The 23218-nt window shown below is 39.6% G+C and overlaps 1 protein-coding gene across 1 annotated transcript; it reads left to right on the forward strand.

The window, feature by feature from the left end:
- Window positions 1-345: 345 nt before the first annotated feature.
- LOC115788747 (uncharacterized) lies at window positions 346-14210 on the forward strand. The gene is made up of 6 exons (XM_030741906.1): window positions 346-408; window positions 2801-3079; window positions 10717-10965; window positions 13259-13351; window positions 13443-13538; window positions 13916-14210. The coding sequence occupies exons 1-6, from the start codon at window positions 348-350 to the stop codon at window positions 13969-13971; spliced, it is 834 nt and encodes a 277-aa protein (XP_030597766.1). The 5' UTR covers window positions 346-347; the 3' UTR covers window positions 13972-14210.
- The last annotated feature ends 9008 nt before the right edge of the window (window positions 14211-23218 follow it).

Consider the following 23218-nt stretch of genomic DNA (forward strand, 5'->3'; position numbering starts at 1 on the left):
TCTGCTGCTGTCTTTATTATATTGAACATTTCCACACATTCAAAAGTGTGCTGTCGTTACCCTGTGGAGGGTAGAGTGATGCAGAGCAGAGAGTGTGAATGAAGAAAGGCTCCACCAAACATTTGAAAGGAAACATGTTGAAATAAATCACTCCAACAAAGACGAGCTGCTGATGATGACAGCAACTCAGCCTGGTGAGTGTGAACAGCACTCCCCTCCCCTCAACAATAATACATTATAATAAAAGAAAGAAAGAAAGAAAAAAACTTATCTTAGGAGGAAAAGGCGGGTTCACAGAGGACACTGACTTCCGTGTTCTGCGTTCAGACACTTCAGTGAGAGTCAGGATGAGGGTGAACATCTACTGCTGCCTGATAGCCTGGGCTCTGAGCTCTAATGTCACAGCAGGTGAGAAACTTATAACTTTATGCTGTAATGTATTTTATAATTGAATTGTGTTTTCATTACCCCCGGGGATAAAAAATGATCACCCACTGATTTTTAGCGCTGCATCTTGAAGCACTCTGCGGTCAGATCAAAAACTAACTTCACTTCCAGCGCTCCTGATTCTGTTACATTAAGGCAGTTTTTCAATATACGTACTTGTGTACTTGAGTATTGAGCAACGGCCCAGAGCTCCTGTTGTAGTAGAGGTTAGTGGTCACACTGTGTGGGTGATTGTTAGTATAATAATCATGTTTATCCGAATTACTTGTATGAATTGCTGTAGTTATGAACAGACACATGCCTACGTGAGGAGGAAGAAAACTTTGTATGACCTCAATAAACCTTATAGAGAATGAGAGTGTGAAGACAAAAGTTACACAGTCCTGATATCACTCTGACCTTTGTCTGAGTTTCATATTGTGTACCTTGTTATTGAGAATTGATAAAAAGTGTTAAGAGTGTGTCTGATTTTCATCCTCTTCCCATGTCTAGTTTCATTATTTGTGTAGCTCAGTAGGTAGAGCAGGTCACCTACTGATCGTAAGGTCAGCGGTTCAATTCCTGGCTACTCCAGGCTACATGCCAATGTATCCTTGGGCAAGATACTTAACCCCAAGTTGCTCTCCGACCGTCCTGTCGGAGTATGAATGTGTGTGAATGCTAGTTAATTAAAAAAGCACTTAGCTTAGTAGAAACATGGAAATGCTTGTATGAATGTGAGTGCATGGGTAAATGTAAACATGTTGTGTAAGCGCTTTGAGTGCTCTGACTGAGTAGAAAAGCGCTATATAAGAGCTAGTCCATTTACCTGCACCAAGTGTTTCAAAGTGTTTCAGTTCCTCTTTCTCCTACACTCCTCCTGTGCCATGGTGCTTTTGGTGTGTATAAATATGGAGTTTAGAGAGTCACTCTGTAGAGCGCTTATGATTGCCCAGGGAAACTGTAACCGTCTCTCTTCTTGCAAGAATAAACCTTTTTTTTTTTTTTTTTTTTTTACACTGGACTGATAATTTTGGAATTTATCCAACATTGATTATCAGGATCAGTTTCTTTCCAGCTATGAGCCAAAATGAGCCGCTGTTTCTGAGTGAAAACTGTTAACTAAACCAAAAGTAACGAGCCAGATAGAGAGCATCAGAAGACTCAGAAAGATCAAACAAACACTGTGTGTCAAACACTTTCCTGATTGCTGACATCAGAATTCCCTAAAAAGCTGAAATGTGTAGCTATGTGTAGCTATGCGCCTGCTGTCCGAGACTTCCTGCAGGAATTAGTTCAGTGAATGAACAGCGTCTCTCCCTCCTCGTACCCGCGGTCTCTCTGTGTGCAGAGGTTTTGGAGGTGTGTGTAAAAGATGTGCGACGCTCCATAAAACAGTAAAAGTCATCAAAGACTAATTTGTGTTTGATATGTAGGAGTCTACCATAGTGGAATATTTATTTAGGCAACTTTTTTTAATTGACAGCATTTTGTGGTGTTAAAATTTGAGATTATTTCATATTAAATATTAAAGTTATGGCACAGCTGGACAGATTGAGCTGGAGTAGAAGAAGGATTTAGATCCTTTTTGGGTTTGATTGTGTCTGAAGAGGAAAACTGAAACTAGGAACACTGTTCATATTAATTTAATTAAAATATCTGACAGTGTTCTTGTAAAAGCTGTGGTTACATTTAAGTTCATAAGATTTATTATTTTTCTCTATTATTCTATATTTGTTAATTATTTTTTAAACCTATACAGCAGTAATACATGTTTCTTCAGGCTTCAGAATGTGGACCACTGTGGCTCCTGAAATCAGTCACATGATCGCAGGAAGCAGATAATGGTGTGAAATTTCAAACTGTCAGAGGCTTCAGGTGTTTTTCTTACTGACAGCAGATTTCTGTCATATAATTTCTTTATTTTCCAGATGACATAATTAATTATTTTATCTAAAATCTTAGAAAACACTGATTTTGTTTTGTTGCTGTTTTGATTTTATTTGGCAACGAACCTCCAACATTTCAGCTATGACAAAGAAATGATCATTTCCTGATCAAAGCTTTGAGAAATTATGATCACATGGAACACTGATTTAAATGTTACAGCTCCGTGTACAGAGAATCTGATCAGTGTGAAAACGTGCTGTCTGTTTGTGATTTTTATTCCTATACATAAATCATGGTTGTGCAAACTCTTTATCAGCACTGAAATTCTTCCTTCTGTATGTCAGAACGATCTTATCGCAGAGTTTAAATTTATTGAACTTTGGGCTCAAACTTGATTGTTGAAACATTAATGAGTCATGTGCATCTGTAGGTTTGTGGTATTTTGACTGAAATATGATTTTGAAACATGTTGTTTGTTTTGCAGGTTTAACCCGTAAAGTATTTAAGGAGAAGGAGAATGCCATCCTGCCCTGTCCTCACTCTGTGAAGGGTAAAGTGCTGTGGAGCAGGGAGAGTGAAGGAAGGAAAGTTGACATACTTACAGCTGATTGTGACGGAAACGAAAAACACATCAATGATTCAGGCAGACGATACAGTTCACAGGCAGATATGTCACTGATCATTCTCAAAGCTTCAGTCTCAGACTCAGGGAGATACCTCTGTAACAATGAAGCAGCTGTGGAGCTGACAGTGATCCCATCAGGTAACATCAAACTTTATCAAAGTTAACCTGCTTTTCTTCCTGTTTAAAAATCATATATCTCTGAAAAAAAAAAACTTAAAAAAATCTGTATAGTTAATGAAATACTATTTAAACTTTAATTAGAAATTAAGTGTAAGACCCAGTCTTGTTTGATTGGCTGGACTAATGATTTATTTGTCACATTTGCTTTCGGTTAATGAGTGGTGATTGTGGCTCAGGAGGTAGGGCAGGTCATCAGGTTGCTGGTTCGATTCCTGCTTGCATGCCAAAGTATCACTGGGCATGAAACTGAACCCCAAGTTGCTCTCTGATGCAACTGTGTGTGAATGTTACACAAAAAGCACTTTGAAATAGTGCTTGTATGAATGTGTGTGTGAAAAAGGGTAAGTGTAAACATGTTATATAAAGCTCTGTGAGTGCTCAGCTAGCGTAGAAAAGTGCTATATTAAAACTAGGTCATTTACTGTAGACCAGGGTTATTATAGTTAATGAAAACGAGTGAAATAAGAACTTAACTGAAATAAATAAAAACTAAAATTAAAAGGAAAAAAGGATAACTAACTAAAATGGTATTGTGAGTTTAAAAAACTAACTAAAACTAACTGAATTATAGATAAAATGACCTTCTTTTTCTTGTTTGTCATTTTATTTAAAAGACTTGTGGCTTGATCATTTTCCGCTCTCCGAGTTTAAGCTGGGAGCGCCGTCAGGCACCTGTGAGTCCGACGGCTGCCGAGAAAGCGGCAGAGTCCCATATGGAGTTTCTTTGAGTCCGATAATACAGATAGAAGAGCGTCTTGTTGTGAATGATGAAAAATGTATGGAACACGTCTCAGTGAGGAAAAAACACCAACATCAAAGTCCACCTGAGAAGCGCAGACAAGGCAGCTACAGAAACCGCTCTGAACCGACGGAATCTGGCGTTCAGCTCCGGAGAAATGAGACTGCTCCTGGCAGCCTCAAGGTTGTGATGAACCTGTTCGTCCTTGTGCGTTTCCGGCCAATTTATCAGTGAGAGAATAACAATCAGGAACAATCAATATAAGGACTCGAGGGAATGAAGAAATAACAGGGACTAATATGTTTGCAGCCAAAGAAATGAGCACAAAGAGCGAGGACCAAAAGAAGTCCCAGCCGGCACCACATATAAAACACCATCACACGACCGTAAGGTAATGAACACACTCAATCCAGCTACACAAGCAGAGCTCCAAACCAGAAGCTGTTGTTAATCTGCTGCACTGACACTGAACTTTATTAGGAGTTTATTGTAGAAGTTATTGAGTTTGGGAGTTCATGTTTTTCTTTGTTTCTCCCTGTTGATGTTCATGTGTGTCCTTAATATTACACACATTTAGCCTGTAATGCTGCTGTCTTGTGAACAGTTGGTTGTTGAATATATTTCTTTATGGTATCTTTTGTTGAGTTTTTATTACACAAGAGTTACTCTTGTACCTTGAATCGTGCACCTGGCAAATTATCTGTATTATCTGTATCTAATATCTGTAATTACGGCTACTCAAACAATATAACCTACTCAAGAGACAAACTGCTTAACATCAAGCAGTCAATCCCGGACAGTTTTTCTACGGATTTCACAAACCCAGAAGGTTTTTTGGAGATCGCAGTTGGAGGTGCGGCGGCCTTCTACGGGACATGGAAAAGACGCAGAAGAGGTAAACCAGCCGGAGCACTTGTAAAGCTGCGACAGCGCGGATCCCGAACTGCGCTTCCATCCATTCACCTGGCGAATCTCCGCTCCTTACCCAACAAAATGGAGGAACTACATCTACTCAGCAGGACAAATAAGGACTTTTCAGGTTCTGCTTCTCTCTGCTTTACTGAAACTTGGCTCAGCGAATCCATCCCGGACAGTGGACTACATCTGACGGGTTTCAATCTACACCGCGTGGATCGCACGGCAGAGCTTTCGGAAAAAACAAAGGCGGCGGAATCTGTTTCTATATTAATGAAGGTTGCTGTTTAGATGTCACAGTTCTGAACAAATACTGCAGCCCAAACCTGGAATCACTATTCATAAACTGTAAACCCTTTTATTCACCGCGGGAGTTTTCCTCCTTTATCCTGGTCCGAGTTAACATCCCACCTCAGGCAAATATGAGTCATTTACTACAGATTCTAGCTGAACAAATACCTGGACTGGAACTGAAACACCCAGACTCACTTTTTATAATACTTGTGGATTTTAACAGAGCAAAATTAAACCGCAAACTGCCAAAATATAAACAACATATTAATATTCCTACCAGGGAAAATAATACATTGGATCACTGCTATACACTACTTAAAAACTCATATCGCTCTGTTTCATGGGCAGCTTTGGGACATTCTGATCACTGCCTGGTTCATCTTATTCCAACATACAGGCAAAAGCTAAAATCTGCAAAGCCTGTTGTCAAAACTGTGAAGAAATGGAGCAGGGAGGCAACGCAAGAACTGCAGAACTGTTTCGACTGTACTGACTCAAGTGTCTTTGAAGCTGCCACTGAAAATCGGGATGAACTGACTGGCACTGTAACATCCTACATCAGTTTTTGTAAAGATGTGTGTGTGCCAACCAAGACCTTTTGCACATACAGTAACAATAAACCATGGTTCACCGCCAAGTTAAAACAGCTTCATCAGGCTAAAGGTGACACCTAGAAGTGGGGACAGAGACCTGTACAAGCAGACCAGGAAAACACTGACAAAAGAGATCAGACGAACATACACAGAGAAACTAAAAAACAGGTTCTCAGCGAACGACCCGGCATCAGTCTGGAAAGGCCTTAAAGTCATCACAAACTACAAGAGTCCACCACCCCCTACTGAGGCAAACAAACACCTGGCTGATGATCTCAACACCTACTACTGTAGATTTGAGAGAGACAAGTCTACGGCCCCATTGATGCGTTTCAGCCTTCCGTTTACACTATAGCATTTCAGAAACGATCTGGGTTTACACGATGACACGTGAAACGATAAAAACTATGTAGTTCCCATGCCAGGCCACAAGTTGGCATTGGTTTTCTCTTTGCAAAGCTTGTTTACGCAAGATGCACATGCGTGGAGGGACACAGTAGGAAGTGCGGCAAATTGTTCATTACTTACAAAATAGCCAGTGTGAGAGGTTTTGTGTGGACTGACGATGAGGTTGGATCGCTGCTGCACACAACGCTGAATTACAAAACGGTAAAAACACAAGAAAAGCATAAGAAGCACTCGTGAATCCACGAGTACTGTTTATCAATTTGCGCATGTGCGGAAAACTGTGGCCTTCGCAACCGTAGTGCGCATCTGAGAGTCACCCGTTTTCAAATCACCCCGGTTTCAAGCGATTACAAGAGAACGCAAACCGGTGCATTTCTGAAACGCTCCACTCTGAACCCCGTTTCCGAAACACATCGTTTTCACTCCGACGCCGTTTTCATTTTGAAACGGCATCGTGTAAACGGGTCCTACATCTCCCACCCACTCCAGCCACACAACAACTGCCCTCTTCACACCTTTACCCTCTCTCCCTGATCAAACTATTATCAGTCAATCTACTGGAATGACAATACATGAAAAGGAGGTCAGCCAGCTTTTCAGGAGACAAAAGATCAGGAAGGCACCAGGCCCAGACGGTGTCTCCCCCTCCTGCCTCAAAACCTGTGCTGATCAGTTGGCTCCGGTCTTCAATAAATCCTTACAACTGTGTGAAATCCCCTCCTGCTTCAAAAAATCCACCATCATTCCAGTACCCAAGAAACCCTCCATCACAGGACTAAATAACTACAGGCCTGTCGCACTGACGTCTGTGGTAACGAAGTCCTTTGAACGTCTGGTGTTGGCTCACCTGAAGAATGTCACAGGACTCCTGCTGGACCCCTTGCAGTTTGCCTACCGAGCAAACAGGTCAGTGGATGATGCTGTTAACATGGGACTGCACTACATCCTACAACACCTTGACAGCCCAGGGACATATGCTAGGATCCTGTTTGTTCACTTCAGCTCTTCGTTCAACACCATAAAACCTGATACCTCTCCTCCAAACTCTCTCAGCTCACTGTACCTCCTGCCATTGGTCAGTGGATCACCAGCTTCCTGACAGACAGAACACAGCAAGTGAGGCTGGGGGAAATCACTTCAGATACACTGTTAATCAGCACTGGAGCTCCACAAGGATGTGTCCTGTCCCCACTGCTCTTTTCCCTCTACACCAACGACTGCACATTGACAGACCCGACAGTTAAACTCCTTAAGTTTGAGGATGACACAACAGTCATCGGACTCATACATGACAGTGACGAGTCTGCATATCGGCGGGAGGTTGAACGGCTGGTGCTCTGGTGCAGTCAGAACAACCTGGAGTTAAACATGCTTAAGACTGTGGAGATGACAGTGGACTTCAGAAGACACCCCTCATCAATGATTCCCCTCACCATAACCAACAGCCCTGTGACGAATGTGGAAACCTTCAAGTTTCTGGGAACCACCATCTCTCAGGACCTGAAATGGGAGCTCAACATCAGCTCCATCCTCAAAAAGGCCCAACAGAGAATGTACTTTCTGCGCCAACTGAGGAATTATGGTTTACCACAGGAGCTGTTGAGGCAGTTCTTCTCCGCGGTTATTGAACCTGTCCTGTGCTCTTCTATTACAATCTGGTTTGGAGCAGCAACAAAACAAGACAGGAGCAGACTGAAAAGAACTATTAGAACTGCTGAGAAAATCATTGGTGCTCCTCTGCCCAACCTTCAGGACTTGTTCACTTCTAGAACCAGGAAATGGGCAAAGAAAATCATCACAGACTCCTCACACCCTGGACACAGTTTATTTCAGCTCCTTCCCTCAGGCAGGAGATACAGATCACTGTACACAAAAACCACCAGACACTCAAACAGTTTCTTTCCTCTTGCCATTACACTCATTAACAGCTGATCAATAACATTGATCTCTACACAACTGCCTAAATGTTACAAACTTTGTTGTTACACTACAACGCACACTGCACTTTATTTTATTTTATTTTATTATTTATTAGATTTTGGGTATTGTATATTTCTTAAATTACACTGCACCTTCCCTTCCCAGACCTGTATTGTATATTGTGTATTGTATATTGTATAGCATTTAAGTTAAATTATAGGACACTGTATAATACTAGAGAGACACCATCAACTGGAACCAAATTCCTTGTGTGTGTAAACATACTTGGCCAAAATAAACCTGATTCTGATTCTGATGTTTGTGAATGTTAGACAATAAAAGCACTTAGCTTAGTTACATTTGGAAGTGCTTGTATGAATGGGTGAATGTAAATGTGTTGTATAAGCACTGTGAGTGCTTGGCTAGAGTAGAAAAGCAGTATATAAGAACTAGTCCATTTACATACAGAAGGAAGAATTTCAGTGCTGATAAAAGGTTTGAGATTTTATTATTCCAGTTTTACTGACGAATATCAGTAAAACCGGAACTTTTGCTCTCCCAAAGACAATCAAGAATCTGAAAATCCTGCTTTCCATCTGACTGCACTGTTTTCCTTGTTGTGCAGTAGTCGGCTCTGTGCACATAAAAAAAATTTGACTCATCATTGAGTCTTCTTCCACACAAAACGGACCAGTCGAAGGCAGCCTCCTTCAGTCACAGACATTATGACAAGAACAGGTGATTAAGATCATTATAGACTATAAATACTTTCAGGTGTCATTTATGATTCTGTTTAATCAAACCTTATGGATGAGGCCAGCCAGTGAAAATGAATAAGAATTATCCTTTTGGCAGTGAAAAAAAAAAGAAGAAAAAAGTGGACAAAAAATCAAGACAGTGGAGCAGATAATACAGCTTAAATATAATGGCGAATAACTAAATGCTGCTTGTCTGTTATATAACTCAGCAGCATCACATCATGGAGGTTCATTTCCGCTTCTCTTTCTCTCTCATCCACTGTTTCCACAGAGGTGCTGAGCATTTACCATCACCTATGTACTTACTTTGTTGGTGCCATACATTTACTGTCACACTGCTACTTTTATAAAGTACATTTTCCATGATGCAGCTCAGGATGATTTCTATCCAGTTGGTTCTCCTGATGATAAGAATTCATTTCCTGCTTCAGACAAGTTTGATGTCCAGTTCATTGAAATACTCGTCCTTCTACACTCAATCATTTCCTCTTCTTCCTCTGTTGGACTTGACACTACACTGACTCACCACACCATCATGTGATACAAACGGGTATTCCACAGAGGTCCACTCTGTACACTGACAGTAGATTAAAGGTACAGTGTGAAAAATCTTGCAATCAACTGAACTGTTTTCTGACACTTCCCAATTCAAGTTCATAATCATAGCTACAGTGGCAGCTATAGGAAAAACAAGTTTTAAAAAAAAAACATTATTTTTTCACTCCACATGTCAAAGTGACATCCAGTTCAGCACGGTCCATTCTTCAAGCAACGAGGTGAAAAATACTCAGATTGGGAAAGATTACTCTTGTTTTAGCTCAGTAGGTAGAGCAGGTCACCTACTGATCGGAAGGTCAGGGGTTCGATTCCTGGCTACTCCAGGCTACATGCCAATGTATCCTTGGGCAAGATACTTAATCCCAAGTTGCTCTTCGACCGTTCCGTCGGAGTGTGAATGTGTGTGAATGTTATATAATTAAAAAGCACTTAGCTTAGTTAACATGGAAGTGCTTGTATGAATGGGTGTGCATGGGTAAATGTAAAAAACGTGTTGTATAAGCGCTTTGAGTGCTCTGACTGAGTAGAAAAGCGCTATATAAGAACTAGTCCATTTACCATTTTTACCATTTTATCCAGATGCTGGTGGCATTGTCTCTTCACAGGTATGATCCTTCATATGTTGAGTCTGAAGGTGACTACGAGTTCTCTTCTCCTCTGCCTGTGTACTGCATATGTGGCCGGTCTCTAACCACATAAAGAAAATAAAATTATGTGGAGCGGGGATGTCCACTGCCTTCAACATGGTGGACACCATGGCAGCTTCCATACAGCAATCAGTTTATATTTATGAGCCGAGAAAAGTTGAAATCAAGCTGAAGAAAACTAAAGAAAAGGCACCCTGATCAATGATGACCTGTAGATGTAGTCTGTAGAAGTGGGAGAGACAGACCGACCTCTGATGAGGTCTCCCTGATGAGTTGCATGGCAAACCACCATTGAACCAACTCTTGAACCAAACTGGACCAATCCTTCTTGGTCCCATGGAGAACAGGCTGTCTGCCCCCTCTACAAACTCTCGTCTGTGTAGTAGGACAGTTGCCATGCCACCCCAGCATAAACACCATCTCCTGAACACAGAGCAACTTGGATCTGACTCGACTAACTGACTGACTAACTGACTGACTAACTGACTAAAGCCAGCATTACTAAAACACAATCTGAGCTCAGAGGGTAAAGTGGGTATTGTGCACAATTACAATTGCACTGTCATTTTTGTAACCATTCAATACAATTCACTGTATCTGCTACCTGTGGTACCCTTCATTCTTTTGCCTGTCACACCTTGCATTTAACCCTCCTCTGAACCTAGTTATTGTTATTAGTTATTAAACCCATGATCTACCCAGTTAGCCATGAAGATCCATAAATCTTGGGTTTTTAATTACTACACTCTTTGATTATTCACAGGAACAATGATACACAGTGTTGAAGAGAGGAGCAACATCACTGTGAAATGTTCTCATGATGTTGGAGAATCAGGTGTTCGGAAATGGAGCAAAGACAATGCTGAAATACAACAAGGAAGTATTCATGTTTCCACTGAGAACCAAACATTGATCATAATAGCAGCTGAGCTTGCTGACACTGGCCTGTACTACTGTGATGGAAAACCAGCCGCTTATCTGAATGTGACCAAAGGAGGGAGATCTGACAGAGGTGAGAGACAGGAAGTCAAGAACAGACTGAAACCATCAAACTGCAAACAGTAAATGTGTCTAAGGCCCCGTTTACATGAGAATGTTTTCAGTGGAAACTGTGTCTTTTCGCCATTTTCGTGTTTGAAAAGTAAAGCGTTCACACGGAAACTTTTCAGAAATGATTTCAGGTTACACAGAAACACAAGACCCTAAAAATGCTGTAGTTCCCACTGCCAGGCCACAAGCTGGCGGTGTCGATATAGGAGCCACAACCATAGTGCGCATTTTTAAAAAAACAGCATTTTCATCTGTTTACATGGAAATGGAAATACACGGACTTACACAGAAAAGGAATAGCATTTTATTGTTTGGGGGGGGGGGGGGGGGGTCATTTTGACTGTTGACTGTTTGAGTGGGTTTTCTCTGTATTATTGTAGCATCTTTGTTGTCCTTGAGGCAACTGTTTGTTGTGATTTGGTGTTGTATAAATGGACTAGCTCTTATATAGCGCTTTTCTACTCAGTATGAGCACTCAAAGCGCTATTACATAAATAAAACTAAATTGAAAAATTCTTAGGAAGAACATTATAATTTTTCTGCTGGCTGCAAGCAGTTGTATTGTTCTATACATCTCAGTACAGTGATTTAATCCTACAGCAGAACTCGTATAATCTGTAGTGCTTGCTGAACTTAAATAGCCTAAAATCTGTAAGTCGGTGCAGTCATGGGTTTGGAATTGGTTTGTCTTCACATGAGCAGCTGAAAGAATGAGGCTGAAACAGTGTTAGCTGTAATTTAATGGAAAACACAGTTATGGTCACACCTCCCCAGGTCTCACTGACAGAGCTACACAGTGGCTACTTTTGCTTTCTTTACAGTCAAAGTGTTTAACGTTCAAACGTGCACCATGAAATAGGACTGTCCTCTTAGGCTTGGATTTGGTTGATGCAATTATATGTTATCCTGCTTTTTTCTTCTATTCCATAATATTTTTTCTTCATATTTATACTTCATACTATGGATTTCATAGCTGCTGTTATTTAATATTTTGCAGATTTCAAAAAATAAATCCACTGCTGGGATGCTGGGTAAAGCTGTCCACAAGTAAAAATCATTAAAATATTATTAAGCAGTAGGGTGCCAGGATATCTCAGGGTGTGAGCAGGCAACCATGTATGCCGCTTAGCTATGGGGGAGGCACAGGTTCGAGTCCGGGCCTGTTGCCATTTGATGTGGGTTTTCCCCCATTTCTCCTTCCTGCTTTCCTGTCTATCTCCACTACTGAATAAAGGTAAAACAAAAATACTGTTGAGCAATAAGGATGAAGTGATAAACACATTAAATCTATTTTTGGGCTAAATTATTTAAGATATTGTCCCCAAAGTTTCAGGGAATGGGAATATTCAGCTACTCTTCATGTAACTCACCTGTCTAAGAGCACAGGATTACACATGAGCATCAACAGCACACTTTTCTTGGTTCTAAACACTGTATTAGTTTAAAATTTCCTGGATTGTTTGTTTGTTTGTTTTAAGGCTTTGGATTTTTCTAAACTGCAAAGCGTTTAATCTGGATGAGACCTTCAGCCATTTTTAAACAGGGTAGATTTTTTTTTACCTCACCTCTTCTGCAGAGTTCAGTTATCTCAGCTCCCTCAGTGTTTTGCTACATTCAAGTGCTGTAAATTGTGACAATACTGCAGTTTTTACCCATGATGACTGTTGGCAGAAAGGGCTAATATCGCCACTTCAAAGCCTTCACCTTTGCACCAGCACAGCAAACAATAAAGCACCTCTTCATCTCAGCTGGAATACGGTGGTGGCATCCAGATTTGTTCAATTTCATTAAAAAAAAGCTCTTCTCCCCACAGAAGGATCCATCAGTACTTGACAAAAACAAACAACAACAACAACAAAAAGAGATAAAGTGCAACAAAAATGAAGTTTGAGTAAAGATCAAATGTATGTCGACCAATATCAAACAAAAAAGTGAGCTTTAGTCAAGAAACAGATGAACCAGAGTTTTAAAGGATACAGAGGATATAAAAATTCAAAACAAACCCCTGCAGATGTGATGTTTCTCAGTTCAGATGTTTTTGTAATGCAGACTGTGTCATCACTGTTGAATTCAATTCAATTCAAAAATTTTTATATAGCACCAAATCACAACAGTCACCTCGAGGTGTAATCAGATTACAATAAGGTGGCACTGTTGTTGTCACCTTATTGTAATGACGATCTCGTCCCATCTATTTTCAAATAAGGTGAAAATTCTGAGGAAAAAAACTTACTTATTTCATTTGTTGCTTACAGAAAGGGAAACACAAAACCACACATCACCTCCACCCCCACCCCCAACCAAGCAAACAACAACACCACAAACAACAGCTGCAGTAGAAAGTCCAGGTATGACAACAAAAAAGTGTTCACAGAGTGATCAGTGACTGTAGCTGGTGGTGGATGAGGGTCTGATTCTAGATGTTTCTTTGTCTTCCAGCTTCTGCTTCCCTGTGGCACATACCTGTCCGTACAGTGATTGGACTGCTCTGCTTAATCATCATGATCAGCATCACTGTTGTTACCTGGAGAAAAGGTGGATCACCTCAAAGAGCCACTGTGCACTCATCATGACTGTTTTCAGATATACCAGCTTTAGTGAAGATGTTTGTCTGGTTGAACATGTGCAGGTTTAGACTGATGGATTTCCCTGTAAACATAGTTTCTTCTAACTGCATCCTTTAAAATCAAAGCAGGGGGCAAGCCCCTTGGTGCAAAGAGAAATATATCTCACTTTAACAAATACTTCAGTAAACATTTTCTCCATGACTTTATAATCTCAGTTGCTAGTTTCAAGTCTTACGATATGTGTTAATTTTGTAAATAATGGCCCCATTTAGAGTAAAATAGATGTTAAAGTGGGGTATGAGTGATCATTGTCCATAATCTCTATGTTTCTTTTGTCTATTGCAGCTCTACAGATACAGAAACAGAAGCAAAGTGCAGCAGAAGCAGGAAATGATCTCTGATCCTCCATCACACAGAAACAAGAGCAGTAACAGCTGGACTGGGATCAGCATTCATCATCATCCAGTTACAGAGCAAACAGTCACGCAGCTGACCATAACTGTGTTGTTCATGACTCATATTGTATATCTGCATCACGTGATTTATTTGATAAAGGCTTCTGTGCTACTTTGGGTGACTGTCAAATGCTGCTGTGTTGGGCTCATTAGTCTGTTAAGTTTATTTTATCTTGCCCTGGATGTCAGTGAGTGTTGGTTCTGTGTCATCACAATAACAAGTCATAGCTTGGTGTATGTGTAATGATTTGACTGCAACTACCAATTAAAAATATATATTATTGTGTACTAAAATAAAAAAGTGTGTCCATAAGTGCAGATTTGTTGAATGTCTGTGTGTAGCCTGTATTTTGTGCATATTAAAGACAAATATTTTTATCAAACATTCAAGTTTGAATCACATAGGTTTTTTATACCTATCACTGGCATGTGGTCACTGATGGTGCTACAGCCTGGTAACACATATTGTGCATTCCTCACAGCACCCTAGAACCATTTTTCAACAGGTTTGCTTAAATGATCACACAAAAGAAAATATCTGTATTAATTTATCAGGAAAAGACACTTAAGTGTGGAGAGATTCAATAAATCACATATATGAGCCCATTTCCTGTTACCAGCCTACACTTAAACGCAGATGTTATTCTGAATCCTTTCTATCTGTATGAAGATGGGGATGAAAATCTATTACTGTCTCAAAGGTGAGAGATCTAATAATGAGAAACAGTATGTCAAAAATAAAAGCAGAATAAAACTGCAAAAAGTAAATTTATCCAAGAGTGGAGTGGGTGGAGACGAGCGTGATCTGTGACAGAAGGAGAGCAACAGGAGTGCAATGGAAGGTTTACAAGGTGGTAGTGAGACCTGCTGTGATGGATGGTTTGGAGATGGTGGCACTGACACAAAGACAGGAGACCAAGCTTAAGGTGGCAGAGCTGAAGATGCTCAGAGCTTTAATGGAGTGAGCAGCATGGACAGAATTAGGAATGAGTGCATTAGAGGGACAGCTGAGAGTCAGAGAGGCTGAGATTGTTTGGAGTAGAGAAGGGAGAGTGGGCATACTGAATAAAGGATGCTGAAGATGGAGCTCCCAGGCAGAATGAAAGAGGAAGACCTCAAAGATGATTCATGGATGTAGTGAAGGAGCACATGCAGAGGATGGGTATGACAGGAGGATGCTGGGATAGGGTGAGATGGAGGCAGATGGTCATTCTGAGGCCTGCTGCACCAGACTCTGGAAGGTACCTGTGTAACAATAAACCAGCTGTGCACGTGACAGTGATCCCAGGTAACATCAGACTTCATCAGAACAGTTCAAGTTCTCTTCCAACACATTACTTACACTGTGTGTGCAGATTTCACATATAAACATCTTTCAGCTGTTGTGGGTCTTCTGACCTTAAAATAATAATAATCAATCAAAATACCTATTTCCTGCAACCCTAGCAAAGCATCATAACCAGCAATCAGCAGAAACAGCAGCAACTGCAACATCAACACCACTGGCAAGCACAGGTATGTCTGATTAAAGTTTCCACCACAAGTAAAGCAAGTATCACATGTCAATATGCAGAATGAAACATTTAAATTATGTTTTAAAACAAATATTTATTCTGTATTTGTTTATCTGTGTATATTTATTCTCACCACAGACAGAAAGTAAGCTCTCTAATACATCACATGAAGTATTTAAAATGCATTTTTACTTCTGAGTTTCTTTTCTTTTGAAGAGCGGCAGCTACTTCTTGGGTCCACACATGGAGCAGCTGCCACATTTATCGGCATCACCGTTATCATCATCATCATTCCAGTCATCGTTTCCCCGGGGAGATGCAGATCCATCAAACAAGGTGAATAAAGCCCGATCTGAAATACATGAACAGGAGTCTAAATCCAATGATGAAAGGTAGTGCACATAAAAGTAACAGACACACACACACACTCACACACACACACACACACACACACACACACACACACACACACACACACACACACACACACACACACACACACACACACACACACATACTGCTGACAAACAAAATTGCAACTTTTGGATTTCATAAATGTTAATTTTACCATTTTCTGTCTTTATTCAAAACTTTTTCTAGTTTTCAGGTTTGCAGATCAGTCCTGAAGCTGCAGCTCCAAACCAAAAGTCTTGCTCAGGTGTGGGAAGCAGTAGCTGCTCATTCATCGGTCACTTTCAGATCACTAAAAAAACTTCTTGCCATCCTCGGGAAACACAAATGTTTACTGTGTTTTGGTGTTTTTAAATGAAGATGAAGCTATGTTATAATATTATCATAGCTGATCTGTTTTCCTCTAAAGATGGGAAACAAGGCTGGTAAAAGACTGAGCTAACAACAGTTGTCTACATAACTTTCTAACTATATACCTGTGTACACACAGTTTATTTCATCCCACGAAGCTACCCTGTAACTCATAACTGGCAGCCCGAATGTAACACAACTTCACCAGCAAAATAAATACAGAAATAATCACGATACAAGTAAATACATATATACACATATGATTCACTTTTTGTGGTAACAAGAAAGTGAAGCAAAGGATATTATTTGAATGTATTTACTTTATCCGGAATGCCATCTCTGCATTATAACTCATCGTATTGCTCACTGGGTAAGCCCAAAGCTGGAAATGAAAACCACAACCTGCACTGATGGAGAAAAAAAAGCCTCTGTCTTTCTAGCTGCATTATTCTTGTTTAAATAATAATGATATTTATAAATTAAATTAAATTAAATTAAATTAAATTAAATTAAATTAAACTTTTACTTGGGGCCTAGTGTATTATTTCTGAATGTTTTCTTTGAATAAATGTTCAGAGTTTAATTAGAATATCATTAGCACAAGCTTCTTTTCCATTTTATAAAGTTCTGAATATTTGAGTGCCTCTGTGTTTTTAACTTTATATTTTAAATCCCCAAATTTCCAGTAAATATTTTTGAAGGAAACATGATGATGCAACAATACACATGTATTTTTTATTGGGAAAAAACCATGAACCATGAAATGTAAGTGAGCCACTGCCTTAATACCACTAACCAAATCATTTCATACCTGCTGACTGCACCAAAACTCGATGTATCAACTCTTGCATAGGTTGCAACATCTAGCTGATAAAAATATCACCAGCTTCTCTGGAGGGACACCGAGGCCCAGATAAGTTCTCTCAGGTCGGTCTGACTGTCCCCCGGGGTCTCCGCCCCTCCATGTATCCAGGTGGAGAGTTTGTATCCTTGAGAGATCTCAGGAGCTGCAGTTAGGTTCATAATTTCCTTGTCAGAGACATATTTTTTTTTTGTTTTGCTTCTGTACACTGCCACAGGGATTTTAAATGAATATATGACTAAAGTGCAGACTTTAAAGGGCTCCGACACAAAGTTTACATGTTTGGGAATTACAGAACTGTTGCAGTCAGTCACTGACGCTGTGACATCAGCACTGGAGTTCTGGTAAAAGCTCAAGTCAGGGGTCCAAAAACAGGGGATTTATTTTTGAAACTGATAAATATAATTCAATAACAGTAATTACATTCCTTAAATTTCTGTTCAAAAATATTACATTTTAAATAACTCATTTCAATTAGATTTACTGGTCAAATCATAACAAACATATTTATTAACATGTAATTCTGTGTGAAAGATTCACTTTTGGGTCAGACTTCTTCAACTTTTTTATTGGATGATGTGCTTCTTTGTCATAGGCTAAAACACAACCTCCGTGTTGAGAGATTCAGTGCAGCTGATACCAGTTTTGTGTCCAGTTTGTAAGATGCTTGGGGCTGTACATTCTCAGTTTCCTCTGCTGGCTCATCATCAGCTGAATACTTCCGTATGGTCTAACTTTTATTTTTGACACAGAGCCTGCGCTTCTGAGGAAAACCACAGGTTTCCAGATAATGCGACTCTGCTTCCTCACTGTGTGTCATCATTACAATTTCTTTTTTTCTATTTTTTTACTCCCTCTGTCTGTCTATGCAGAAAGTTAAATATAGCCACGAGTGATGCAAACAAGTCCAGCAGGTTTTGTTTAAATATCGTTTTCAAAAAGAACCTAAATGACTATTTTTCATTTGTTGCCTCCAACCAGCAGATACAAAAGGAAATAAAATTACCATGGGTCAACCAGTCCACATGCAATTCAGTTCAATTTCATTTATATAGCACCAAATCACAGCAAACAGTTGGCTCAGGGTGCTTTATTTTGTAAGGTAAAGATCCTTCAATAATTACAGAGAAAACCCAACAGTCAACAGGGGCAGTCATCTGCTGTGACCAGTTGGGGATAAGGGGAGAGAGACAGGACAAAAGACACACTGTGGAAGAGAGACAGAGAATAATAATAACTAATTATTACATACAAAGTGAAGTATAAACAGAGTAAAAAGAGGTGAGTGAAAAGAAACAGTGCATTATGGGAACTGCTCAGCAGCCTAGGTCTACAGCAGCATGAGGGTTCAGGGTCACCTGATCCAGTTCAAACGAGGGATGGCACAATGCCACTTTTTTTATGTCCGATACCGATACAAATCCAATCTTTTTTGTATTATTATTTTTAAAAACTGTTTTTAAATGCCTGGATACATTTTACATAAGTCAACAGTCTCTCACACAACAAAATCGAAATCTTTTAGTTGTCCCACGTACAAGACCTAAGGACCAGGGGGGGCAGAGCTTTTCAGGCAGTGGCGCCAAAGCTCTGGAACTGTTTACCACTCCAGCTCCATTTAGCTGACTCTGTGGTGTGTTTTAAAAAAAGTTGAAAACTTTTCTGTTTAACCAGACTTTCTGTTGACTTTCTTTTAATATGGTAATGTTAATATGTTTTTAACACAGTGTTTTATGTGTGTGTGTGTGGTTCTTTTTTTTTTGATATTGTGTTTTAGTTTGTGACTTTTTGTCTGTGTAAAGCACTATATCAATAAACTTTACTTACTTACAACAATCGCTCTATCACCTGAATCCTGTTGCTCCTATGTGAGAAGGTGATGCATTGGCTTATGGTGTGTTGCATATTTCATTAGGGCTACAACTATTGATTATTCGAGCAATCGAGTATTCTATCGATTATTCCATAGATTACCCGAGTAACTGGATAAGAACAGTTCATTTGCATATTTTAACTTCTGTACTACTGTTTAATAGAGGTTACAGGGGGAAAAGCTTTTTCTGGAGGCTAGAAAAACATTCTGTCCACTCCTTCTGAGCTCACCGGCTCCGCCTCTTTGCGCTTGTGAAGACAGACTGCAGGTAAAACAGCTGATTGCTGTTGTTGTGTTATCCATCATTTCGATTTACAAAAAAACTCTTACGTGAATAACATGTTAATTTTCTTTATTCATTATCAATTTTGGGTAAAATTCTAGCATGTTTAATCATTTGGTAACGTAACCCCCCACCTCCCCCCACAAAAACTTGGTATCACCCATCCTGCTTTCTCTACCAAGCGGCAGCGTTCACCGTTTCCTTGTGGAAGCAGCTGCTGGGGAGTGGGTCTAGTTAAAAAAAAATGAGAATAGCGACAAAAAGCGGACAACCAACAATTTTTCATTGTTGGTTGACAACACCTCCTTGTAAATGAATGATTTGAAGCTACCACAGTCTTGAAGTGCTCTAATATTATATGAATTAAGTAAACACCTGCAATTCTCTTGTTGTCTTTAGGTAATTTTGACCTGATTTCAAAATTTACAATGTCATATATGTACATTTCAGCATAATTGCTCAAAATGACATGAAGGGTTTTAGTCTGCTCTTGTTCAATTACTAATGACTATAGGAATTAGGTCCTTAAACTTCTACTGTAATAAAACTTATTCCCCACTGCTGTGTAATCCATTAAAGTAAATGTTACTAAGAAATGATCAGACAGGAGGGGGCTTTTAGGGAATACTGTTATGTCTTCAGTTTCAATGCCATATGTTAGGACAAGATCCAGAGTATGATTAAAGTGGTGGGTGGGCTCCTTTACATTTTGAGAGAAGTCAGTTGAATCTAATAATAGATTAAATGCAGTGTTGAGGCTGTCATTGTCAGCATCTACATGGATGTTAAAATCACCCACTATAATTATTTTATCTGAACTGAGCACTAAATCAGATTAAAAAAAAAGTCTGAGAAATCAGACAGAAACTGAGTAAGGACCAGGTGGGTGACTGCAACTACCATCCCTCTGGATGAGCTGGAGGAGGTGGCTGGGGAGAGGGAAACCTGGGCTTCTCTGCTTAGGCTCCTGCCCCCGCGACCCGGCCCCGGATAAGCGGAAGAAAATGGATGGATGGATGGATGGATGGATGGACGGATGGATGGATGGATGGTAAACACAACTTTAATTTCCCTAATCTGGATGGGAATAAATCCAAAGGGAAAGTCGTACCTCTGTACAAAGTCACAAAATCATCTGAAGAATAAAACAGAGAAATCAGAAAATAAGTTTTATAAATGCAGTTTTCAGATCACAGCTGTTTAATCCCAAAGTGCTCCTCATTTTATAATCCAACTACAAATATTGCTGCAATCCTTTCTTCAAGATGTTCCATCTGCTCACAGAGCAGGAATTAAGAAAACATAATTTTTTTGTATTCTTTTACAGACTCTGCTGCCCCCTCACTTCACTCCTGCTAAGACCACTCCTGTCTACATGTCTGCTGTCATGACACTGGTTCATATTTTTAATCGTTTGTCTGACTCATGCTGACTTCCTGTTCATAATGACAAAGCATTTCTCATTCAGCATTATTATTTTATTGATTTTATGACATCTGTTAAATGTTAAACAAACATTTCATCAGTGCAATAACATGTATATGTTTCTGAGCTCTGTGTGTTAATTCGAGATATTAAGTCCTTTATTCCTCACTGAGGTATCTCAATGTTTTTGACAAATGATAATTGATGTCATCCTGTGGTCAAATAATGGGAAACATCAGTGTTTGTTAACCACAATGTGTCAAAATATTTCTTGAAGAGGTGGGTGTTTGCTGGAGGAACAGCCTTATAAGCACAACCAGCTGAGTTCCTGTTTTCAGCAGAGATAAAAAACTGCTTTCAAAGCTCGTCTGTTTTCAAATATCTTGATGAGGATGTGGGTGAATATCTGCTGCTGCCTTGTGACCTTGGTTCTGGGCTGTGATGTTGCTGCAGGTGAGATCTTTAAAAATGTATTCAAACTCAGTCTTATTCAACACTTTTAACATTTTTGTACTGAACAGGTTTCCATTTTATCTGCAGCAGTAGGCATCTTGATATTTTTGGATTTTCTTGTAATTTGTTATTATTGTGTTTAAATGAGTATTATTCTCAATCAAAAAGCAGTACATGCACATGCTGCAAATAGTTAGACTAAAGAACATGAAAAGTTTTTATTTAACCAACATTACTGTTTGAGAGGTGAGTTATATTTTTGTGTTCATTGTTCAAAATGTTAAAGATGCTTTGATTAAAATGCACACGTTTTTGAGAAACATGTTTCTCTTGCAGGAATACAACATCAAGTAATCAGAAGTAAGGCGTCCATGGTTCTGTCCTGTCCTCTCTCTGTGGAGGGGAACGTGACGTGGAGCAGAGAGAATAAAGGAAGGAAATTTGACATACTTACAGCTGATTGTAAAACGTTCATGAGACACATTAATGACACACGATTCATGTTATCAGCTGATCAGTCGCTCATCATCCTGAGGCCTACTCCATCAGACTCTGGAAGATACCTGTGTAATAATGAACCAGCTGTGCATCTATTAGTGTTACCATCAGGTAACATCAAAGTTTCTCTTTCAACGATCAGATTGGATAAAAATGTTTGTAACCTGCAGCAAAACCTATGAAGCAACATTTATACTCACTTCGAACATCTCTCAGGGTTATGAAACAAAAAGTAATGTAAACAACCTGCTCTTCTCCCCACAGAAGGATCCATCAGTACTTGACAAAAACAAACAACAAAAAAAAGAAATAAAATGCAACAAAAAAAAGTTTGAGTAAAGATCAGATGTATGTCAACCAATGTCAAACAAAAAGTGAGCTTTATTCAAGAAACAGATGAACCAGAGTTTTAAAGGATACAGAGGAAATAAAAATTAAAAAAAAACCCCTGCAGATGTGATGTTTTTCAGTTCAGATGTTTTTGTGGTGCAGGTTGTGTCATCACTGTTGTTGTCACCTTATTGCAACGATGATCTCATCCCATCTATTTTCAAATGAGGTGCAAGTTTTGAGAAAAAACCTTGTTTAATTTGTTGCTTACAGAAAGGAGAACACAAAACCACAAAACACCCCCACCCCCACCCCCAACCAAGCAAACAACACCACAAACAACAGCTGCAGTGGAAAGCTCAGGTAATGACAACAAATAAGTGTTCACAGAGTGATCAGTGACTGTAGCTGGTGGTGGACGAGGGTCTGATTCTAGATGTTTCTTTGTCTTCCAGCTTCTGCTTACCTGTGGCACATACCTGTCCGTAGAGTGATTGGACTGCTCTGCTTAATCATCATGATCAGCATCACTGTTGTTACCTGGAGAAAAGGTGGATCACCTCAAAGAGCCATTGAGCACTCATCATGACTGTTTTCAGATATACCAACTTTAGTGAAGATGTTTGTCTGGTTGAACATGTGCAGGTTTAGACTGATGGATTTCCCTGTAAACATAGCTTCTATTAACTGCATCCTGCATCTTTGAAATCACAGCAAGCAGCAAGCCCCTTGGTTGCAAAGAGAAATATATCTCACTTTAACAAATACTTCAGTAAACATTCTCTCTATGACTTTATGATCTCAGTTGCTAGTTTCAAGTCTTAAGCATTACGATATGTGTTAATTTTGTAAATAATCGTCCCATTTAGAGTAAAATAGATGATAAAGTGGGGTATGAGTAATCATTGTCCATAATCTCTATGTTTCTTTTGTCTTTTGTAGTTCTACAGATACAGAAACAGAAGCAAAGTGCAGCAGAAGCAGGAAATGATCTCTGATCCTCCATCACACAGAAACAAGAGCAGTAACAGCTGGACTGGGATCAGCATTCATCGTCATCCAGTTACAGAGCAAACAGTCACGCAGCTGACCTTAACTGTGTTGTTCATGACTCATATTGTATATCTGCATCACGTGATTTATTTGATAAAGGCTTCTGTGTTACTTTGGGTGACTGTCAAATGCTGCTGTCT

This window comes from Archocentrus centrarchus, chromosome 11, assembly GCF_007364275.1.
Source record: "Archocentrus centrarchus isolate MPI-CPG fArcCen1 chromosome 11, fArcCen1, whole genome shotgun sequence".
Classification (NCBI taxonomy): domain Eukaryota; kingdom Metazoa; phylum Chordata; class Actinopteri; order Cichliformes; family Cichlidae; genus Archocentrus; species Archocentrus centrarchus.

What these genes read in the sequence shown, in the direction of transcription:
- LOC115788747 (XM_030741906.1), top strand. Translation starts at nt 348, where the DNA reads ATGAGGGTGAACATCTACTGCTGCCTGATAGCCTGGGCTCTGAGCTCT. An exon ending in AGGAGGGAGATCTGACAGAG is followed by an intron (nt 10,966 to 13,258) that starts GTGAGAGACAGG and finishes TGTTGCTTACAG; the next exon opens with AAAGGGAAACACAAAACCAC. An exon ending in TGTTGTTACCTGGAGAAAAG is followed by an intron (nt 13,539 to 13,915) that starts GTGGATCACCTC and finishes TGTCTATTGCAG; the next exon opens with CTCTACAGATACAGAAACAG.